The sequence below is a fragment of the Podarcis bocagei genome (assembly GCF_964188305.1).
Source record: "Podarcis bocagei genome assembly, chromosome: 13".
NCBI lineage: Eukaryota > Metazoa > Chordata > Lepidosauria > Squamata > Lacertidae > Podarcis > Podarcis bocagei.
The window spans coordinates 25,722,767-25,745,169 of NC_138138.1; the positions used below are offsets into that span (position 1 = coordinate 25,722,767).

Below are 22,403 nucleotides of genomic sequence, written 5' to 3' on the forward strand. Positions count from 1 at the left end.
CCTCTGTCCACACGAACTTCTTTTTGCTACTGAGACAGTCCGTGATGGGTGCTGTCAGGTGGGCGAAGTTCTTGATGAACTTCCTGTAGAAGTTGCTGAAACCTAGGAACCTTTGCACGTCCTTCCGTGTTTTGGGGGGCTTCCATTCCAACACTGCTTGCACCTTGCTTGGGTCCATCGCTAAGCCTTTGTCAGATAACTTGTAGCCCAGGAACTCGACTTCTCTGGCGTGAAACTGACATTTCTCTAGCTTGACCCACAACTGGTGTTTCTGCAATCGTTGTAGCACTTCCCTAACGTCTCGTACATGTTGCTCCTCGCTGTCTGAATAAATCAAGACGTCGTCCAAGAAGGCCACGCAGTTCTTGTAACGCAGAGACCCCAACACGTGGTGCATGAAAGCTTGAAAACAGGCGGAGCCTGACTGTAATCCAAAAGGCATAACCAGGTATTCAAATGCCCCTAGGGGGGTGAACATTGTGGTCTTCCATTCATCCCCCTCCCTCATCCTGATCAAGTTGTAAGCTCCCCTGAGGTCTAGTTTGGTAAAAATCTTTCCCTTCCTCACTCTCGTCAAAATGTCATCGATTCTGGGCATTGGGAAGGTCACGGGTTCTGACACCAAATTTACGGCCCTAAAGTCCACCACAAGCCTGGGTTTATCAGTGTCCTTTTTGTCCATAAAAAACACCCGGCCTGCCTCCCACTGCCTTCGATTCTCTTATGAATCCTCTTTTTAGGTTCTTGTCAATAAACTCCCGTAACTCCTTCATCTCCCTGTCCGACATGGCATACAGCTTACCCACCGGCAGCTGCGCCCCCGGGAGTAAGTTGATTTGGCAGTCAAAGGGCCTATGGGGTGGTAGCCTATCTGCCTCCTTCTCACTGAAGACCTCCTGCAGATCAGCATATTGTGGCGGCACCTCCCCTTTCCGTTCCACCACCATTCCTGCCACTAGGGCGACACTCATCCTTGGGGCTTCCCCTCCTAGGCAGTGTTCCAGGCAGTAGGCTGACCCAAAGCTGACTGTCCTCTGATGCCACGCCACCACGGGATCATGTTGCACTAGCCAGCTCATCCCTAATTATTGGGGGGCCCGCTAGTGAGGCAACATGAAAGGCGATTGTCTCTGAGTGCCTAGACACCCTCATTCTCATTGGTGGGGTCTGGTGTGTCACTTCCCCTCCTAGAAGCTCCCTCCCATCAATAGTGGTTACTTGCAAGGGAAAATCCAAAGGTAGCAAGTGAAGCTGGTGCTCTAATGCAAAGTCCTTGCTGAAGAAATTGCAGGAGCTGCCCGAATCCAGCATCCCCTTAACCTTGACTGGGTGCCCATTTGGGAGTTCTAGCACCACCTCGATGGCTATAGCTGCCTTTGGGGGGTCTGGTTTGGGCACTCTTACTGGTTGCTGGCCTGGCTGCTGTGCCCGCTGAGTGGCAGCCAGGCGTTCCCGTTTCCCTGCTCCTGTGTCTTTTCCACCTCCTCCTCACCCCCCGCGGCTCCCACCATTCCTTGTCAGGCTTTTCTTTGAGGGCAGACCCTGGCAAAATGTCCTGGCCGCTGGCAGAGGAAGCATTTCTTGGTTGTTTTTCTGTCCTTGCCCTCCCTCTTGCGACTTTCGCTGGAACTTGAAACCTCCCGGGCGCGCGCTCCATCTATTTCCATTGGCTCCGCCGGCGGGGAAGGCTGCCTTGGTATTTTAGGAATGCGGTAGTCATGGCAACGCTGCTCTCTCCCTTCCCGCCTCTCCTGAGCCCGCGCTTCCTGCCTCACGCCAATCGCGAGTGCAGCCTTGGTCAGCTGGTCCATGGACTGTGGGCGGGGTGCACGCGAAAGCTCATCCTTGACCGTTGGGGAGAACCCCTCCTCAAATAACATTTGTATGGGTTCCGAGTTCAGCTGCCACCCGAGACGGTGAACTATCATTGCAAAACGTGACCAGTAGTCTCTAACTGACTGGTCTCCCTGTTTACAGTTCATCAGTTCCCGTTTTGTCACACTTTGCTCTACATCGCTGAAAAACATCGCGTCCATCGCCTGATAGAATTTCCGTACATCCTGCATGGCAGCATTCTGCGTCACCATAAGGGGCCTGATCCATTCCCTAGCCCCATCCTGCAGGTGACCTACAATATAAGCCACTCGCGCCTCATCCTCTTCAAAATCGTTATGCTGCAGTTTCAATGCGTATTCTATTTCTGTTCTAAACGCTCCGTAATCTTGAGGCCTCCCCCCAAACTTATGCACCAGTCCCGGTACCCTCCTTGTTATGTGGGTGGGCTTGCCCTGGGCATCTTGAGACCGCCTTTCGTCCAGCCGCGCCGACAGGAGGGCTACATGCTGTTCCAATTCGCGGTTTCTCTCCACCAGCGATTGTCCTCCAGCAGCCCCTTCCGTGGCTTTGACCTCTCCCGTCTTACTCATGATGCCGTCTGCTTGTTGCGCACGAGCAACTTTCGGTGACAGACAGATTGCTGTAATGGGTTTGAGTTACTCGTGCGTAAACTGTCCCCGTTAGGGAGCTTAATTGCCTGGGTTAAACCGTCCTGACTGCACAGCCCATCTCAGCGTGGCTGCCTCAGTCGCTAGCAGAATCTGTCTGTGGCCGTTTCTTAAACCTTTTCCAGCATAAAAGCTGTTTGACTCCCAGTCGTCTCCGCCTCTCACTGCCCGGGGGTCTTCTGCGCAGGGAGGGCGTGGGTAGTGGAGGACCAGTGCTCTCCTCACTGATGTCCAGGGAAGAATCCCAGAGCTCTCCCTCCGCTTCCCCCTTTTGCCCTCCTGGATCCATGGTGTTACGCCGATCTCCTTCCCCCTCTACCAAGCTGCGTCTCCCCCTGGTGCTGGTACCTTCTCCTGCAGAATCGGGGAGCCTCTCCTTCGCCTTTCGCTCTGATGTCAGTTCCCTGACAACACCTATTGCCCATTTTGTCCTGAGATTCCTTCAGAGGTAAGGCAGCATTTAAAAAAATGAAATAATGAATAGAGCGACTAAGTCTGACTGACCAAATTATGGACATGTTTCTAAACAGACAGCACTCCTCTGCTATATTTTCAATTTAACTGAAAATATTTATACCTCACCTTTACTTGTAAAAAAAAACCTGACGCAGCTCACAACACAATACATAATAATACCAAAAACAAATGAAGCAATATAGCAGCAGATGAAAACAGTTAGGAACAGTAGCAATCCCATGTTATAATCCCACAATACAATACCTATGATCCTTGACCACTGCCCATTCTCAGAGGGTGGGCTTCCATGCAGTTACTAGACACACCTGAGAAATCTTTTTGCTGGAATTTCCTTCCCTTGCTGTTGCAGCATGGTCTAATAGATGGGTGCATTTCATCAGAACTAAAATCCTACTTTGATCTCAGTTGTACTGATGAAATCCAGACTGCAACAGTGTGGGAGGCGGTGAAGGCGATCCTAAAAGGGATTTGTGTAAGTGGAGCAACAGGGTTTAAGCTAGAGAGTGCAATGGAAAGAGAGCACTTAGAAACAGATTTTTTAAAAATAAAAACGTAGAGCAGCAGCACAAGAGAAATAGAGGACAGCATGTGCAATCCACCGAAATCTCATGACAATATGTAGAAGGACTATCTGGACTAAAACACAGGAATGTGACTTCATCTTCTACAGCAGTGTGGTTGGTATGTTGAAAGATGTGTTGTTCATGTGGGGTATATCTTGGGAAACAACTTTATACTAACACTGATATTAAAATTTGATTTGGCAGGACATGATTTCTATCTGGTTCAATTAGAACAGTGAAGGGAGTTCAACAGGGCTGCATCTTGGTAGGACTCCTATTCAGTCTTTACATCAATTATATAGGCTAGGAGCTTTCCTCTTCATCTGATGTTTTCTCCCTGGCAGTTCAAAATCAGAGTGCTTTTGTATATGTGGATCAGGGCCTATTGAAGATCTTGTACACTATATTTTATATTGTCCATTGTATGATTCACTCATAGCTAAATTTATCTCCCCTTTTCAGATCGCCCTAGAAGGTCAACCAGATTATTTGAAAATTAAATGGCTGCTGGCAGATGTTGATAAATGCATCAGCCATAGGGTGGCACTATTCATACTCATGGCAAGAAAGATAAGGGCAACCTTTCTAGGTAATGCAAGTGCCAGACCCCAGGGATGCTGACTAGAAGGAATGTTTTGAATTTTGGACATTGTAGATTTGTCCTGGACTGGTGCATGAAATCTCTTTCGTTTTGTAATTGCATGATTTGTTTCTCATACTGTATTGTGATGGCCATTGGCTACAAACAATAAAATCCACTGACTGACACGCCAGATCAGTTCTCCCATCCATGATTAAGTCATGGATGGCACCAGTCTTCTTGGTCATTGACCTGCCATTGCAGAGCAGCACCTTAAAGCCACATGGGAGACCCTTGTTGATACTTGTATCCTTCTTGTCAAGACCAGACTGAGGCGTTCCTAAAGTAAAGGAAGGATTGAACTCTGATTAATAAGAATACACACAGAGGCTTGAACCAGCAAGACTCTGGGAAGGGTGCATATAATAATCTGTGTCTCCACCCTCCGGCCCAGGTAATTTTATTCACAAAAGAACTTTTTACAGAGTGTTCGTAAGAACCAATCAGATTTCTTCTGAGCATTTCAACAAACCCCACGTGAGGGCAAAGTTAAACTACCAAAACTAATTAAGCATGGGGTAAATAAAACAGAACTAAAAAGGAGTGCATTTGGCTACCCCGGGAGGTGATAAGCAAGCAATATACATGATAAGGATGGCCAGGAGGACAGCGATCATTATCACCTTCATGTGAGATCTGTTTCCTGGCCCTAAGATAAACATCCTAAGATTAACATATCAGAAAAGCTACATTAAAAGAAGCTGCCCACTATCTTTGATGACCCAGGATGCCTGCATGCAGTATGTGACTTGTCAAGAAAGAGAAATGGAACAGGGATGCAGAGGTGTGGATTGATCAAGAATCATATCAAAATAGTTTAAACCCAGTCAACGCAATGCTTTTATTGCTGACACAGATGGCTTATAATTATAATGTTATAATTCCTCATAGCAATCCCACCTGATCACTACACCAGACCTGGAGACAGGGACAGTCTTCAGAAAGTGACTAAACCTGCCTCCTCAGTGCTGACATAGTTTCTCCTCCTTTTGAGACCAAGGACCTTTGCCGGGGGGGGGGGTGTCAAGTCACCAAGCAGAGTCTTTGGAATGCTTCTAGAAAACCCATTGGTGTAAGACCTCAACACATCAGGAGAACAAGGTCTGTTTTGAGATTTACCATGTCCAGCCATTTGCCCAGATGTTGCAGCAGTCCGAGCTGCCTGAAGGACACGGCCATGTGCGGAAGGCGGTTAACAAACAAGAGGGACAGGTCACTTCCGGCACCTCTTAGGTGGGCGCAATTGACATTATAAGAGAACAAGAGAGGCGTTCCTAGTGAGATCTGGCACCTCTTTTCCTATAAAAATAGCACTGGGTGGCAATATGTCTCTGAGTGCCAGCTCCTGGGAATAACAAGTGTTGAATGCTGTGGTGCTCACACTCTCGTCCAAGCAACTAATCTGATTTAGAGATCAGTATTACAAACCCACAGCAATACTTCAGAGTGTTCCGCAAGTAGGACTGGTGCCATCACATTTGTTTATAGCCTTGCTCCTGGACCATAAACAGCAGCCTAAGGCATAGAAAGCCGTGGGCAGATATCAGCCACCCTCCCCATAATTAAGGGAGTTAGAGGCCTGGGTGGAGTGCCCTGCCCTGTAAAAACATATGTGCATGGAAATCCTAAACACAAATGTAGTCCCAACTGGCCCAGGATCCCCCCCCCCACAAAGGAGTTCTATGCACCTGAGAGCCCTTCTCACCATTGACATACATACTACTGTGGGTGTGTGGGGTGCCACGAGTCCCCTGAATTCCTGGGTTCCAGATCCTGTTAGAATTTCAAGCTCCCCGATGCTGATTTTATGATTGGTATATTTCACATGCCTGTCTGAGTGGAGCCTGAGAAAGGAAGACTGTCTTACCTCTCTTCCGGTGTGTGTCTGTGAAACTGTACCTTCACTTTTACGCTGCCCTATTTGTTCTCAGAGCTGGAGAGAACAGACGCCATAATGCTGTTGTCTGTAAATATTCTGTAAATAAATAGTAGTTTAGAACTACAATGCCTCTTTCCTTTTGCTGTGTCAAAAGAGAAGGCTAGTTTGCATAAATCAAGTTGGTTTATGTCGCTGGAGCACCCTGGAGAAGAAGGGGATGCCTTTTCCAGAGCTATGCTTACCGGGGGACGCTCGGAGACCCAGGGGCCTGCAGATAGCCCGGAGCACTCTCCCACCAGATCCTCCCTTAAATTCTTGGGTTTTGGGTTTCAATCAGTGCTTTGAGTATTAAGGTCATAGAATCATAGAATCATAGAGTTGGAAGAGACCACAAGGGCCATCGAGTCCAACCCCCTGCCAAGCAGGAAAAACCATCAGAGCACTCCTGACATATGGTTGTCAAGCCTCTGCTTAAAGACCTCCAAAGTAGGAGACTCCACCACACTCCTTGGCAGCAAATTCCACTGTCGAACAGCTCTTACTGTCAGGAAGTTCTTCCTAATGTTTAGGTGGAATCTTCTTTCTTGTAGTTTGGATCCATTGCTCCGTGTCCGCTTCTCTGGAGCAGCAGAAAACAACCTTTCTCCCTCCGCTATGTGACATCCTTTTATATATTTGAACATGGCTATCATATCACCCCTTAACCTCCTCTTCTCCAGGCTAAACATGCCCAGCTCCCTTAGCCGTTCCTCATAAGGCATCGTTTCCAGGCCTTTGACCATTTTGGTTGCCCTCCTCTGGACACGTTCCAGTTTGTCAGTGTCCTTCTTGAATTGGGGTGCCCAGAACTGGACACAGTACTCCAGGTGAGGTCTGACCAGAGCAGAATACAGTGGCACTATTACTTCCCTTGATCTAGATGCTATACTCCTATTGATGCAGCCCAGAATTGCATTGGCTTTTTTAGCTGCCGCGTCACACTGTTGGCTCATGTCAAGTTTGTGGTCAACCAAGACTCCTAGATCCTTTTCACATGTACTGCTCTCAAGCCAGGTGTCACCCATCTTGTATTTATGCCTCTCATTTTTTTTGCCCAAGTGCAATACTTTACATTTCTCCCTGTTAAAATTCATCTTGTTTGTTTTTGCCCAATTCTCTAATCTGTCAAGGTCGTTTTGAAGTGTGATCCTGTCCTCTGGGGTGTTAGCCACCCCTCCCAGTTTGGTGTCATCTGCAAATTTGATCAGGATGCCCTTGAGTCCATCATCCAAGTCGTTGATAAAGATGTTGAATAAGACCGGGCCCAAGACAGAACCCTGTGGCACCCCACTAGTCACTCTTCTCCAGGATGAAGAGGAACCATTGATGAGCACCCTTTGGGTTCAGTCAGTCAGCCAGTTACAAATCCACTGAGTGGTAGCATAGTCAAGACCGCATTTTACCAGCTTCTTTACAAGAATATCATGGGGCACCTTGTCAAATGCCTTGCTGAAATCAAGGTAGGCTATATCCACTGTGTTCCCTTCATCTACCAGGCTTGTAATTCTGTCAAAAAACGAGATCAGGTTAGTCTGACATGACTTATTTTTCAGAAATCCATGCTGACTATTGGTGATCACAGCATTCCTTTCTAGGTGCTCACAGACTGTTTGCTTAATGATCTGTTCCAGAATCTTCCCTGGTATTGATGTCAGACTGACTGGGCGGTAATTATTTGGGTCCTCTCTTTTCCCCTTTTTGAAAATAGGGACAACATTTGCCCTCCTCCAGTCTGCTGGGACTTCGCCTGTTCTCCAGGAATTCTCAAGGATGACTGCCAGTGGTTCTGAGATCACATCTGCCAGTTCTTTTAATACTCTTGGATGCAGTTCATCTGGCCCTGGAGACTTGAATACATCTAAACTAGCCAAGTATTCTTGTACTATCTTCTTAGTTATTCTGGGCTGTGTTTCCTTTGCTGAATCATTTGCTCCAAATTCTTCAGGTCGGGCATTGTTTTCTTTATTGGAGAAGACTGAGGCAAAGAAGGCATTGAGGAGTTCAGCCCTTTCTGTGTCCCCTGTTTGCATTTCACCATCTTCTCCTCTGAGTGACCCCACTGTTTCTTTGTTCTTCCTTTTGCTACGAACATACCCATAAAAGCTTTTTTTGTTGCTTTTAACCTCTCTAGCAAGCCTGAGTTCATTCTGTGCTTTAGCTTTTCTGACTTTGTGTCTACACATGCTGGCTATTTGTTTGAATTCCTCTTTGGTGGTTTCCCCCCTTTTCCATTTTTTGTACAAATCCTTTTTTAATCTTAACTCAGTTAAAAGTTCTTTAGATAGCCACCCTGGCTTCTTTAGGCACCTTCCATGTTTCCGTCTCATTGGTATTGCCTGACGTTGTGCTTTTACTATCTCCCTCTTAACAAACTCCCAGCCATCATGAACTCCCTTTCCTTTTAGTATTACTGTCCATGGGATCTCACCCAGCACTTCCCTAAGTTTTATGAAGTCGGCTTTCTTAAAGTCAAGAAATTGAGTCCTAGTATGCTTGGCTGCTCCTTTCCGCTGTATAGTAAACTTCAGAAGAGCATGATCACTCGGGCCTAATGATCCTTCCAATTCTACCCCACTAACCAGGTCATCAACATTGGTTAGGACCAGATCTAAAATGGCTGTTCCTCTTGTTGCTTCTCCCACTTTCTGGACAATGAAGTTGTCTGCAAGGCCAGTGAGGAATCTGTTTGACCTTATGCTCTTGGCTGAGTTTGACATCCAACAAATATCCGGGTAATTGAAGTCCCCCATTACTACTATCTCCCTTCCTTTTGCATGCTTGGCCATCTGTTCCAGGAAGGCATCATCTATGTCCTCCGTTTGGCTTGGGGATCTATAGTAAACTCCCACAATGAGGTCACTGTTATTCTTCTCTCCCTTAATTTTGACCCAAATGCTCTCACTTTGGCTTTGAGGTTCTAAATCTTGGATCTCTTCACAGGTATACACATCCCTGACGCCACTCCTCCTCCTTTCTTGTCTGGTCTGTTTCTCTGAAATAGATTGTATCCCATTATTACATTCCAATCGTGGGACTTATCCCACCAGGTTTCAGTGATGCCTATTATGTCATATTTAGTTTGCTGTACCAAGAGCTCAAGCTCATCTTGTTTATTTCCCATGCTTTGCGCATTAGTGTACAGACATTGAAGTCCATTAATCATTCCCCCGTGTCTCTTATTTAAGGATTTTTTCCTCCCACCACTAGGTCTGCGTGCTGTTTGCTCCATTTGGTCTATGACATTTGGATGATCATCTTCATCAATTGATAGACTCCTACCTTCAGGAGCACTGTCTCCCTCCCCCACATTAGTCAGTTTAAAGCCCTCCTGATGAGGTTTCTGAGATTTTTGGCAAAAACATTTCTCCCAACCGTTGTGAGGTGCAGCCCATCGCTTGCCAGAAGTCCATCTTCAAGAACCAGAAGTCCATCTTCAAGAATGAACCACTGGATGTTAGATTTACCAGTGTAAAAATACAGGCTAAACCTGCTTTGTTTTCCCCTCCTGACCAGGGAATCCCCTGGGAGATAAGCCATTAAGAAACAAAGACCAGACTTGTTAGCAAAGACAATACAGTTTCAGAATTGCCATGCGGCTGATGTAAGCAAACAGTTGGGGTGGGGTGGGAAAAGTTTTGCAAGCTTGAGAACGTGGTGGGATCAGAGCACATTGTGGGGGTGGGGAAGAAACGTCCTCTCGAGTCTGCAAGTGGGAGGGAGAGACGCAGAGCCATGGCCGAAGTCTCTTTAAAGTCTGAGACAGACTTTGCACATATGGGAGACGCGTGAGATTCTCTTGGGCTGTAAATGCTGGGAATCCCATCCCCCAAACTCAGGTTGTATGTATGTGCAAATAAACTATCTATCATAAAGACACCACCGTCTCCATTTTACCTCAATCCCAAAAGGATTGGGTAAATGCAGAGACCCCTGAAATCTCACTCTGCTGTAAGATTGGGATGGGGGTGCAACAATATGCCTACTGTTATATGCAGGGGCAATGGGAGGGGGCAATCCTTAACGACTCCCTCAAAATGTGAGCCTGAATGTGGCTTACAACATGGAGTAAGGAAGCTGAAACCCTTCAGATCTGGCTGGACTACAGCTCCCACCATCCCTGACCATTGGTCTCACCAGCTGGGATTGATGGCAGTCAGAGTCCAGCAACAAGGAAAAGCCGCAGGGTCCCCATCTCTATCTTAGTCTGTGGGATACTAACAACCAGCAGCTTTAGCAGACATTTATGGACTGGAACTATTTCCTCAGAGACCTGCTGAGTGACCTAGAGATTCAGCAGCAAAGTGGGAGTTGCAACAATTGAAGGTGGCAGGGAGGGGATTGTATTTCCTTCTTCCTAGTAATCCATCTCTTTTATTGTATTTTGTACACAGTGTAAGCTTCCTCAATTATTTTGCTTAGGAGGCAAGGTATGAACACGCAAATAAATGCAGTTCCTTGTCCACACTGCCTGCCTGTTTTCTGCCCCCTGCAGGATTCTTTGCTTCGGCAAAGATGTGATGCGGCAAATGAAATATTTCCTTGGCGTCAAAATCACAGCTCAAGGCTCCGAGAATCTGAATACCAAGAGGCCGTATACGGTTGTTGCCAACCACCAGTCCATTCTCGATGTTCTGGGTATGTTGCTAGCCTGTCGCTTTTGGAATTTTGCATTGAAACTTATTTGGAAAAGATACAAATTTTATCAGGAGCATAATCCAGGCCCAGATCAAAGGGACAGGTGTCCTGGGGGGGGCAGGTTGGGGGGGGGCAGAAGGCGACATCCTGCTCTGCTTCCTATGATGCAGATGAAGTGTGGGAGAAGGAAAGGGAGGGTGTGCTGCAGGACATGCACCCCCCCTCCATCCGCTTATCTAAGCCCAGGACCTCTCAGGGCTGCCCTGTCTCCTCCTTCATCACTGAGATCTGGACAGGCTCTCATGGACACCTCCCTCAACGCCCCACCAGCTTAACCACAGATTTCTCCCTCTCCGGGTCCTCGAGGGGCATTGGTTGCTCATCCTTCCATCCTGGCCCTGACTGCGGCTGCTTATGGCTCTGTCTGAGGCCTATATGTCTGCAACAGAATGGTTCATTTCTGACCCACCTGCAGGTGAGGAAGGTGGCAGCGTAGACTTTTGCCCATCATGGCAAAATTTGTAGATCTGGCACTGCTGTGCTCCATCTCCAGCCTCAGGGAGGAGGCAAGATAGGAGCACAGCATACATGTGAGAGGAGGCAAAAGATGTGAGCTTACAACTCAAAATCAAATTGGTGCCAGGGTGGTGGTGGGGATTTTCCAAACTAAAAGATAATTGCCATTCTAGGAGAACAATGGAGGTGTTCGTGGCGAGATCCAGCATCTGTTTTTCTTGGAAAATAACACTGGAAGAATGGCAATGTTTGCAATTTATTTCACCACTACGAAAGCTGAATACATGTCCAGGAAGACAGGTTGGGAGCAGGGAAGATCCAGGAAGAATAATTTCTAGCCACAAAGCCTTCTCACAAAGTGTCAGAATGCAAACGACCCAAAAGTCGTTTGCATTCTGACACATTCTAAGGAAGTCTTCCTTCCTTCCCAAGTGATAGCGGAGTTATATCCTGACTGCTGTGTGATACCAAAAAGGAGATGATGTACATGGGCCCACTGGGCTTCACCCTGTGGTTTTCCAAATTCATTTTTGTCGACCACAATAATAAGCGCTCAGCCAGAGAAACCATGGATCACATCGCAAGGACCCTGCTGCAGCAGAACGTGAGAGCACATGCAGAGAGGGGTGCAGCTCTGGGAGGGGAGTAGCTGGGAAAGGATGGCTGGTGGGAGAGGAGTCAAAGGGACCCTATGAGACTGCAGCAGCCCCTGGGAGGGGCCATCGCTTGGGGTGGGGGTAGAGAGCATGCTTTGCAAATACAACGGCTCCAGCTGCTGGCATCTCCAGCTGAAAAATATTAATTTAAGTAGCAGCAGGTGGTGGGGAAGTTTCTGTGCCCACGCCCTTGGAGAGATCCTCACCTGGTAGAAGGAAGCTTCCTGGGCTCTGGGGTGGTGAAATATTTTGCTCTGCGCACCAGATATTTGGAAGAGGATTTTGCCAGGTGGGTGAGTAAAGAAAGGATGCGTGCCATGCATGACTAGAAGGAGAATGTGGCTTTAGAGCCATCTGCCCCAGGGAACAAATGAGAAAGGAGTCTGCCCTGCTGAGGAACTGCAGCCGTTCCTGGGGGCAGAAGGGCATTCAGGGTAGGCATAGCCTCAGTCCTGATGCAGTCTCATATTTTCTAACTGGTTTCCAGCTAGACCGTTAGCAGCTTGAGTGACAGGCCAAAATACACTGGAAAGAGTGAGGAAATAATAATATTTCACTGTGATCTCCAAAGATGTGGTCCGTGGACACATTCTAATCTGTGGCCGTTTTTCTCTGCCCGTTTCTTATGCAGCTGAGGGTCTGGGTTTACCCAGAAGGCACCAGGAACCGGACGGCCACAGTACATCCCTTCAAGCGAGGAGTCTTCAGTGTGGCTGTGAAGGCTCAGGTAAACGTGTGAATTGTGAAATAGATATTTGTCTCATGCCGACGGATTTCATGGGCTTCCATGAGTCAATCATGCTACATTTTTGGTGGCAAAACGTGATTCATCACTCAGGTTTACCATTCCTGAACATTTGTTACAGTTGTGATCTGAGAGAGTATCAAAATGCTTCCCAAACTGATCTCCCTGCCCCCCAACCAGGGGTGCCAACTTGAATAAAATATTGGGTACTGGGGAAGGCCCAGATGAGCCTTGCCCTACAGAACTGATCACAAGACACGACACACACACCTTTTTCCAGTTTTCCAAGCACTCTACCCTTCATTGTTAAACTCCTTAATATATTGTCTATCCTTAACATAAACTTTGAGGCTTCAAAGCACATATATTTCAGTAATCTTTGAGTGTCAGCCAGGTGCAAAAAATATTATTTATTTATTTCTTGGTTTACAAAAGTACATGCCTTGTCTCTTTTTTCAGGTTGTACTGTCTTTCTTATAAATCAGTTACATTTGTTGTGAGACATTAGTGTTGAGTACAGTATAAGGTTGGGGAAGAAGAGAGGGGAGAAGGGGGGTGGTGTGGTGAGACTTACCGGTATACTCTTTTATATAGTAGTAGTAGTAGTAATAATAATAATTTATTTGTACCCCACCCATCTGACTGGGTTTCCCCAGCCACTCTGGGCAGCTTCCAACAAAGATTAAAAATACATTAAAATGTCACACATTAAAAACTTCCCTAAACAGGGCTGGCTTCAGATGTCTTCTAAAAGTCAGATAGTTGTTTATCTCTTTGACATCTGACGGGAGGGCATTCCACAGGACGGGCGCCACTACCGAGAAGGCCCTCTGCCTGGTTCCCTGTAGCTTTGCTTCTCACAGTGAGGAAACCGCCAGAAGGCTCTCGGCGCTGGACCTCAGTGTCCGGGCAGAATGGTGGGGGTGGAGACGCTCCTTCAGGTATACTGGGCCGAGGCTGTTTAGGGCTTTAAAGGTCAGCACCAACACTTTGAATTGTGCTTGGAAGTGTACGTGTGGTGTTTTGTGTCAGCGTCAACTGGGTAGGTTCTCTTTCTATTCGTTTATTACATTTCCTTAGTAGTGAGAGGTATGGGGGGCAGGGTGTGGTTGGTTGTCTGTGGTTGTCTGCAGTGGGGTTTGCTTGCATTGGGGGGGGGGCTTGTTGGGTCAGGTAAGTCAGATTGATTCATATACTGTACTGTCGGTGGATTCTTGTTCTCTTGTTGGGCATATGATAAAAGGGAGCCATACTGGGGTGAAGGTGTCCTCTTCTATTTGTCCCCTTGTCAGTTTCAGTTTAATGGTTAGCTTTTCTAGTAAGGCTGTTTCTCATACAATTTGATACCATATTTAGTAATGACAGGTCCTCCCAGTGTCTGGCTATGAGGTGTCTGGTATGAGAGTAGGTGGGTTATAAACTCTATATAATGTGAGTGGCCATTGTGATCTTGGAAGATTTTCAGTAGGGCCAGTTCTGGGGTGAGTTCTAAAACCTGTTTAGTTATTTTGTATATCTCTTGTAGGACTGCTGTCCAGAAAGGTTGGATTTGGGGGCATTCCCACCACAAGTGGAGGTATGTGCCTGTGGAGGTGCAGCCTCTTCAACATCTTTGAGGTTCCTGGAAGTATCAGCACCAGTTTCCATGGTGTTAAGTGCCACCTGCAGATGGGTTTCAGAGCCATCTTTTGGCTAAGATGGATTTAAAGGGAGGTTTAGACCACATTCTAGTCCATTGGGTGGGGTTAATTTCATAGCCTATGTCGTGCTCCCATTGTTCTTTGATTGTGTCGGGGGGAGGGGTTGTGGAATTTTGGAGCAGTATTTTGTATATTGTGGATACCATCCTTTTGCCATGTCCCTTTGCTGTCAGGAGGTTTTCGAAGGTGGTCAAGGGCCCATAGACCGCTGATTTTACTGCTAGATTGTTTAAGAAGGCATGTAGTTGATGGTGTGTAAGCCAAGGTATTTGGGTGTGTCCTAGTTTGTCTTGTATTTCTTGTGTTTGTTGTTTTTGTAGAAGTCTTTTAAACAGTGTAGGCCTTTGGTTTGCCAGGTTTTTATCTGGAGGTTTTGTGAGTGGTAGGACAGGGGGGTTAGTGGGGATGGTGATAGCTTGCCTACTTTTCCCTTCTATGCTTTAAGCATGGACTATGTGAGCTTGTTCTGTGCTGTGAGGATTTTCTTTACTTTGTTTGGGAGAAATGGGTATGCTATTGTGGGGATGGTTTCGATGGTTTCTCTCTCCAAGTGGACCCATTGTTTTGTCTCATCTTCTAGAATATACGGGATGTGACGTACATGGGCTGGCAATATAATGAGATTCTATTTTGGAGATTCCACATCCTCCTCCTGAGGAGGGGAGGTGCAAGTATTTGGGGCTTATTCTTGGCTTTTTGTGTGTGAAAATCAACACCTGTAGTTTTTTCTGCCACTTCGAGAGTTTGGTTGGGGGAATCCAGATTCAGAGGGTTTGGAATAAATAGGTTAGTTTTGGGAGGGTGATCATTTTGATCATGGCTATTTTGTCTGAGAGGGTGAAGTCTCTGTTGATTTGTCACCACAGAGGCTTGTAATTGTGGAAGCATAGTTTGTTGAGGTTTCTAGGTACCCGAATTTGGTGCAGCAGAGTTTTATCTTTGTAGTTGGTGAGTACCTTTTGGATGGGGATGGTGGTGTTGAAGCACATAGCCTCAGATTTTGCAAAGTTTACTTGTAGGCCCGGCACCAATGTGTTATATATTTAGGGTGCGAATTTGTTATTTAGTTAGGGTGGTTGCTGTGTTGATGGGGTCTGGTGTTGTGACCATCAGGTCGTCTGCAAAAAGCCCTAGTTTGTAGATTTTACCTCTTCTTACCACCCCCTTGATATCTGGGGCTGCTTGGAGTTGGATTGCTAGGGGTTCCAGGGCCAAGATGAATAGAGAGACAGTGGGTATCCTTGTTTTGTGCCCCTTTGGATTCCTAACGTATTTTGAGTCTATATTGTTAATTCTGCATTTTGCCCTATAATTTCAATGAGCAAGATGTAGGGGTCCTCCTCTCTCCAGATTTTGTTATTTCAAAGCCCTAACAAATGGACTCTACCGTCTTTATTTATGGACTTGACCTGAATGCATCAGGTGAACACAACCTTTTTCGAGATTTGCCACATCCAATCATCTGCCCAGTTGTTGCAGCAGTCCAAGGTGCCCAAATGACATAAGCTGGAACTTCCTGCAAGGTTAAGCCTGCTTCGCCCTCATCAGAAGATCTCTTAGCTGAGCGTGGGAGGTGGTGTCTGGATTTGAACCTGAAGCAAACGGGCAGGAAATTTTTGTATGCCAATGGAGATTTCAGTCTGGTGCCAATGAAGTGAGTGCAAGGCGGAAAAGGCAAGTACGACCATCCCTGCTAGGGAAAGCTGTGAAACTATTCTACAAATGCAGAGCAAATGTGAGAATCTAGGAAGGATAGCCAAACGCTTCAAAATCTGCACGTGTGATTGGATGCCAAGATCATTCTGGCCTGCTGCACTGTCTGTGCGTCAGGCTTGGGCTACACTCACACCATTCATTTCCATAACCTCCAACATTTTCCAGAAGGAAACAGGGACATGCATCTTTCTGGGCCCCCAAAAACAGGATGCTCCAATTTAATCAGTAGAGGAGTATGCATTTAAAGCAGCATGACGCTTTAAAATTCATGACTTCCTCCAGAGAATTATGGGATCTGTAGTTTGTTAAGGTTGCTGAGAGTTGTTCGGAAGACCCTATTCCGTTCACAGAGCTACAGTGGTTTAGCAAATCAACTCTATTTCGCAGGAAACTCTTGGAGGAGAGGAGGCCCCAAATACCTGAAAGACAGCCTACAGATCGTCCTGAGTGTTAAGAGTGGCATTTCCACACACCCCCTCAGAATTGTGTTAATTCCCTCCCCAAAAAGGTGAATCTGGCTTCTTCATTATACAGCTTTCAGACAGTGCTGAAGACATGCCTTTTTACCTTGGCCTTTGACACCGGAAACGTTTGTTTTCCAGGCACGCCCTATTCCAGGGACGGTAATTGGTTTTTAATTCCTATAACCTGACCTGGCACCTGCTAGTAAAGGACATGTTATGATAATAATGGGCCATGCCTGCTTTAAAGCCCTAAACAGCTTGATCCATTAAGGGACTTCCGGGTTAGCGCCTCCGGCAATGGCGGATTTCCTCTGATCGGGAGGAATCCGCTTCGTGGAAATTAGGGTCTGGACCGCCACGGCGAGGCGGAGACCCACCAAAAACCACAGGCGGGAGAAGCCTGTGGATGTGGGATTTGGCTGGCACCTTTTGCGCCTCCCCTACTCGCGGGGAAACCTGGTTTCGGGGATCCGGAGCAACGTGGGGTGAGTGGCGCGGTGCTTCGAATCGACTGCTCTTTTCACGGAGTGAAGCCGCATTGCTGTTGCCGGAGAGCGCTGACTTTTTCCTGTGGACAATTGGACTTTAAACAACTACCCGTGAGTAGAACGGAAAATTGGACTATGAAACATCTTAATTTGGCACCGAAGCGGGAAGGTTCTAAACAGGAAGTCCGCCTTCTGCTTTTGTAAATAGATTGAAGCAAAGACATTGCAAGCTAAAGTCTGGAAAGTCTTTTGTAAAGGACTAAATCTCCATCGGCTAAAACTACTAAACCCCCCCTTGGAAGCAGGAGAAGAGGGGGGAAATCTTAGATTGTTTAAGCCTGCAGGAGAGAGAGTAAAGAAAGATAAATTTTCACCGTCTTGAACCTGGGAACGGGGTGCCAGGAAGACAGACGTTTTGGGAAAGTTCATTGACTGTGAATAAAACGTTTCTTGACAGATAGCTAAAAAAGAGAAACATATTGATTCCAGTGTTTCCTTTTGCATTTAAAAGGAACAAAATATTTGAAAAACGAAAGTAATTTTGTTGCTGGATCTGCTTTCAAAAGGACGGATACAAATAGAAATTGTCTCCCCTAGAGGGAGCTTTTGAAACTGTTGTTGGAGTCGATCTGGGGAATTCTCCAGCTGCAGAGATTAAAGATCGTGAGAACCAGACATTGACCTTGAACAAGAATGTCCGCAGAAGAAGCCTTAGTGATTGCTTTTTGCAAGACAAGCGCTTTACTGGAACAGCTACATGAGAAGATGGATTTGATGACTGTTGCAGTTAATAATTTTGGACAAACAGTGAATACCTATATAGAAACCACTCAGGAACCGACCCAGGAATCTGCTTTGACAGGGCAAGTTGTGCAGAAGACAAAGGAGGAGGTTGTTGTTGAACCTCAAGTAATACACGTGGAGAGAGCCGCGGCCTTGCAGGAACATAAGCTGTTGTTTTTGATGACTGAATCTGGAGAAAGTCAGATTTGGAGAGATGGAGTCTCGTTTGGTTTGGAGATGGGAAGTTGGATAGATCCCCCTATGCAGGGATGTTCTGGCTTCTGGGATTTGGTTTTGGGCCAGGGGGAGTCTGGAGTTGTGGGGGCCTTTAACTTTGGAGGGACTTTGAAACATGCCTTCAAATACCTTTTGGATTTTAGTGCTGACTATGGAGAATGGGCTGACCTGTCGAGAAGGGATAAAGACATTGTTAGGTTGGAGTTTCCCCGAGATCTACTCCTCAGCGATAAAGGAAGGAAATTAAGAACAAGATCAGCAGAAGACAAAGTAAAGTGCAGGTATAAATATGAAGATCTGCAGAAGGGACATGGAAAAGAGTTAAGAGCCTCGGATAGAAGATCACCAGGTTAATGGACTAGATGGCATGGATAGAAAGGACTGACAGAACCCAAGACCAGGAAGAAGAGACGGTGGATGAAGATTGGAAGAAAGTTTAAAAATTCATTTAGAGAATTATTGTAAAATTAATGAGTGTTAGAAAAAATGTTGGAATGAAAATATTTGGCTTTAGTAGAAATGCTATAAGGAGTTATGTACAAATAAGTTTTAAGTTTTAGGGCTTTTTATGGTAAGATAAGGTTAAAATAAATTAAGATAATTTAATGACAGAATATAGCGAAAGATGGAAAGGATTTGCTGAGATAATAACTAGAATACAAAAAAGGGAAGTGTGAGGAGGTCAATGAAACAAGTTAACAAAAGATAAAGATTTGGGAATATTGGATTTGTTTTTAATTTTTTGTTTGCTTTTGTTTTTGGTTTTGATGTATTGTGTGTTTTGTTCTCTTTTTTCTTTTTATTGACTTGTACTGTTTAATTCCTTTTTTGTTTTTCTTTTTCCTTTTTCTTTTTCTCTCTGTAATTTTAAATTCTCAATAAATATCATTTAAAAAACAAAACCAAAACAAAAAAACAGATTGATCCATTAGGGAACCTACTCCCAACATGCCCGAGATCTTGTGCCACACGTCTGTAATCAGGGGAATGTCAATTAAAGCTATGAACAATGGAGAGAGGGATGTTTGTCTTTGATGCAATACAAGGAACACCCTACCACTCTAAAAGAGTGTCAGCGCTACTGACAAGAAAAATAAAAGCAGCCAGAGAATAGTTCATGAGAAAACAATGTTTAATAACCAAGGGCAGACACCTTGAAGGGAGGTAACTCATGAAGAGGCCTCTCCACAAACACACCTGGTGAGCTGCAAGTGGGCCACGATAGAAGAAAATGAGCCCAGGCAATGTTGTCCCAATGCACATACAGCTCACGCCACCAGCCACCAAATCAAGTGCCAGGAATTCTGAAATTCCATTTGACATCTCAACAAACCTGGTCAGCTTCTGCTTGGAGACTCCTGGTGCGCAGTTCGAGATCCTGACATGTTCAAGGGTGGCAAGAGGCCTGATCGCTTAGCAACCACAAAGCAGCAGGGCAAAATGGTTTACTTCTTCCGCTGCCGATGTTTTGGCTTCTGCTCCTTGCGTTTCTGGGCTCTCATGTCCTTCTTGAGGCGGCTGTCCACCACTTTGAAGTGGCCCTTGACTCCAGCAGGGCGCCGGATCTTCCGCCCCGCGCCCTTTTTGGCCACAAGGTAGGTCACCTGCCGTTTCTCCTTGCCTATCCCTGCCTTCTTGTAAATGCTGTTGTTGGAGAAGTGGGGGGGGGGGGGAGACACAGGGAAAGTGGGGAGTTATGAGCGAAGGCTTCTCTTCAGAACCCTGTACAATTGCTTCAGAATCTCTTGTGTTTATTTAGTTGCTGTTTTACTTATTCAATTCATATCCTGCCTTTCCTCTGAAACAGGGAGGTTGCCACGCCTCCCTTTCTTCTTCTCACAACAATCCTGTGAGGTAAGTTTGGGCTGTGAAACAGTGAGTGTCCCAGGGTCACCCAGCAGGCTTCATGGCAGAGTAGAGATTCAAACCATGGTCTCCTGAGTTCCCAGACTGCTAACATTGCACCATGCTAGCTCTCCAGTTTCTATCTGGAAATCTGATCCTAGAAGCCTGGCCCCAACAAAGCTAACTAGTTTATCAGGTTCCAAGGGGACTGATTTAGCTACATCTGAAGCACAGCAGGCCTGGCTTTCCCCAGAGCCTGGGTGGTTCATTCGTTTGGGAACGCTACGGAAGCTGCTCTGTGATTGGTTAGGAACGGTGGCTCTAGCGGCCCTGCTGTGGGACTGCAACTCCCATCAGGCCCTGCCAGCATGGCCCGATGGGAGTTGTAACCTAGCAACATCTAGAAATGCCTCAGGTTCCCCACCCCTCCATGCAGTTGGAAGAATATTGTGATATCTACACACTGCAGACCTCAAGAGGAAACAGAATCTCCCTTTGTGAGCCCTGTGGGATTCATGTAGCAACCCTGCTGTTCTCCACAGGAAGCACCCCCCCCCCCAAGCTGAAGACCTACCTGCGCAGCTGAGCAGCTTTCTCGCGCTCAGAGATGTCCACGGTGTTCACCACCGACTCTGCTTTCTTCTTCATCTGCTCCAGTTTCTTCAGCATCTGCGGAGAGGGACAGAGCAGTCAGGGCACTGAGGGAGAGGGCAGGCAAGCAGGGTTCCTGTGGGGTTTGGAATAAACCTGGAGAGCTGCTGCCAGTCAGAGAAGGCAATAAGGATGGACAGATCTTTTGATCTGGTAAAGGGCAGTTCCCCACTCTGTGTGCGTGAATGGGCAGCTTGCTCTCTTGCTTACCCGCCGCTTCTTGCGGGCCTTGGCCTCCGCCACTTTCTTGATGGGCCGGGCATTGATCTCGCGCCAGCGCTGGCGGTACTCCTCCACCGTCTGCCGATCCAGGGGCAGCGGTTTGCGCCGGTGCTGGTGCTCTTCCTGTACAAACCACTCAGGGAGCTCGTCTTCTTCCTCGTTGAAGGTGTATCTGGGGGCAGGAAGAGCAGTAAGCAGGCAGATCAAAACAAGCGCCTGCTTCCCTCCCCTCCCTAAAATTAAAACTGGAGGCACAGTTCACTCTTTAGGGTGGGGAAACATTTCAAGCATGCTTCTTAGCTCGAAGGAGGCAAGCTCTCAGAACAAGCACTCTTGCAGAGACTCTTCACAGCTTTGCCTGATCAGGGATGACTGGAGGATCCAATTGTAGCAGGATTACCTGCTCACAGGTGAAAGTAGCCAAAATAAGTCAAGTTCAAATCAGCCGGCTCCAGTTAAAGCTGCAGTTGGAGCCCCCCTACCCCCACAAATAGCAGGCTTTACTGTTCACCTTCCACTTCGCATTTAGTACCAATAAACTATCTGCTTTTTCACTCCAGTTGGGGCTCTGGTGTACTGGTGATCTCTCTTGGTAATTAAAGTGTAACAGAGCATCTGTGCGTCAGGCTGCAGCTCTAGGTGCAAGGTCTTGAAGCATCACACTTCTGCGGTGATGCTCACATGCAAATCTCTGTGTTAAAAGGTGATGAGGGACACGTAGAAGCTTGCCAACACCTCCCTACCCTCCATTACCTGTTGAAAGAGTCATCAATCAAATCCCTCTTGGCCTTTTTGGAGGCGGCAATGACGGAGCCCAGTGCCAGGCCCTCAGGGTCCAGAATCCGAGCTCGCTTCACTGCAGAGAGACAAAGGCTGCATTCAGACGTGGGGAATATTGTGTTAAGTCTTCCATGTGGCTTTGGGACTGATAAACCACCCCGCAGCACTAGAATCAGAGAACTCTAGAGCTGGAAGGGACCCCCGATACTCATCTAGTCCAACCCCGCGCAATACAAAAATCGCAACTAAAGAATGGTCACACAACTAACAGATGGTCACACAACCTCTGTTTAAAAACTTCCAGTGAAGGAAAGTTTATCACATTCTGAAACATTCTGTTCTACTGTTGAATTACTGCCACAGAAGTTCTTCCTAATTCTTAACGGGAGTTTCCTTTCCTGCAATTTGAATCCACTGGTCTGGGTCCCACCCTCTGGAGCAGCAGAAAACAAGCAGGGTCCATCTTCACATATTTGAAGATGGCTGTGATATCACCTTCTCAAACTTCCTTTTCTACAGGCTAAACATATCTAAATGTCATTCAGATCACTGGACACTGTCACTACGCACTTTCTGCATATGCGGGCTTCTGTTCCTCTATGAGTCCCACATGAAAACAGCAGGAAAGAACTGCTGTATACTGCTCTAAATCTCTTCATTTTTTTACAGAAGTTGTGTGAAGCTCAAGTATACTGCAAAAATTAACACTTGGGGAACTGTTGGGGAAAGAAAACGAACTGCCGGGTGAGTGCAGCTGCAACAACAACATTTCAGACTGTCTTCCAGGCGGCTTCTCCAGCTCCGAGGTTCAGAGAGGAAGCGGAAGCAACCAGGATACAAAAGCCCCCATTCTTGGCTCACCC

The 22,403-nt window shown here is 46.6% G+C and overlaps 2 protein-coding genes and 1 long non-coding RNA gene across 5 annotated transcripts in view; 2 read left to right on the forward strand and 1 right to left on the reverse strand.

The window, feature by feature from the left end:
• The first annotated feature begins 2,914 nt into the window (after window positions 1–2,914).
• Window positions 2,915–4,317, forward strand: LOC308572348. The gene is made up of 2 exons (XR_014001741.1): window positions 2,915–2,952; window positions 4,007–4,317. It is a non-coding gene; the product is annotated as an uncharacterized lncRNA (long non-coding RNA).
• A 6,298-nt stretch (window positions 4,318–10,615) lies between these two features.
• On the forward strand, window positions 10,616–22,401 carry LOC308571342 (1-acyl-sn-glycerol-3-phosphate acyltransferase alpha-like). 3 transcript variants are annotated; one of them, XM_081166992.1, is made up of 4 exons: window positions 10,622–10,737; window positions 11,079–11,212; window positions 12,541–12,636; window positions 22,210–22,401. In XM_081166992.1, the coding sequence occupies exons 1-4, from the start codon at window positions 10,629–10,631 to the stop codon at window positions 22,243–22,245; spliced, it is 375 nt and encodes a 124-aa protein (XP_081023118.1). In that variant the 5' UTR covers window positions 10,622–10,628; the 3' UTR covers window positions 22,246–22,401. The 3 variants fall into 3 exon arrangements, 1 of the variants encoding a protein (XP_081023118.1); XR_014001301.1 differs by lacking the exons at window positions 11,079–11,212; window positions 22,210–22,401 and adding an exon at window positions 11,686–11,857 and having other exon boundaries at window positions 10,616–10,737; window positions 12,541–16,706; XR_014001302.1 differs by lacking the exons at window positions 11,079–11,212; window positions 22,210–22,401 and having other exon boundaries at window positions 12,541–16,706.
• The window catches only part of FTSJ3 (FtsJ RNA 2'-O-methyltransferase 3), a 29,339-nt gene continuing 26,092 nt past the window's right edge, over window positions 19,157–22,403 (reverse strand). The window contains exons 18-21 of the mRNA XM_081166251.1: window positions 21,514–21,616; window positions 20,749–20,932; window positions 20,462–20,556; window positions 19,157–19,686 (exon numbers count right to left, since the gene is read on the reverse strand). Coding sequence (XP_081022377.1) covers window positions 19,488–19,686; window positions 20,462–20,556; window positions 20,749–20,932; window positions 21,514–21,616 — 581 coding nt within the window. The 3' untranslated portion in view covers window positions 19,157–19,487. The remainder of the gene's footprint in view (window positions 19,687–20,461; window positions 20,557–20,748; window positions 20,933–21,513; window positions 21,617–22,403) is intronic.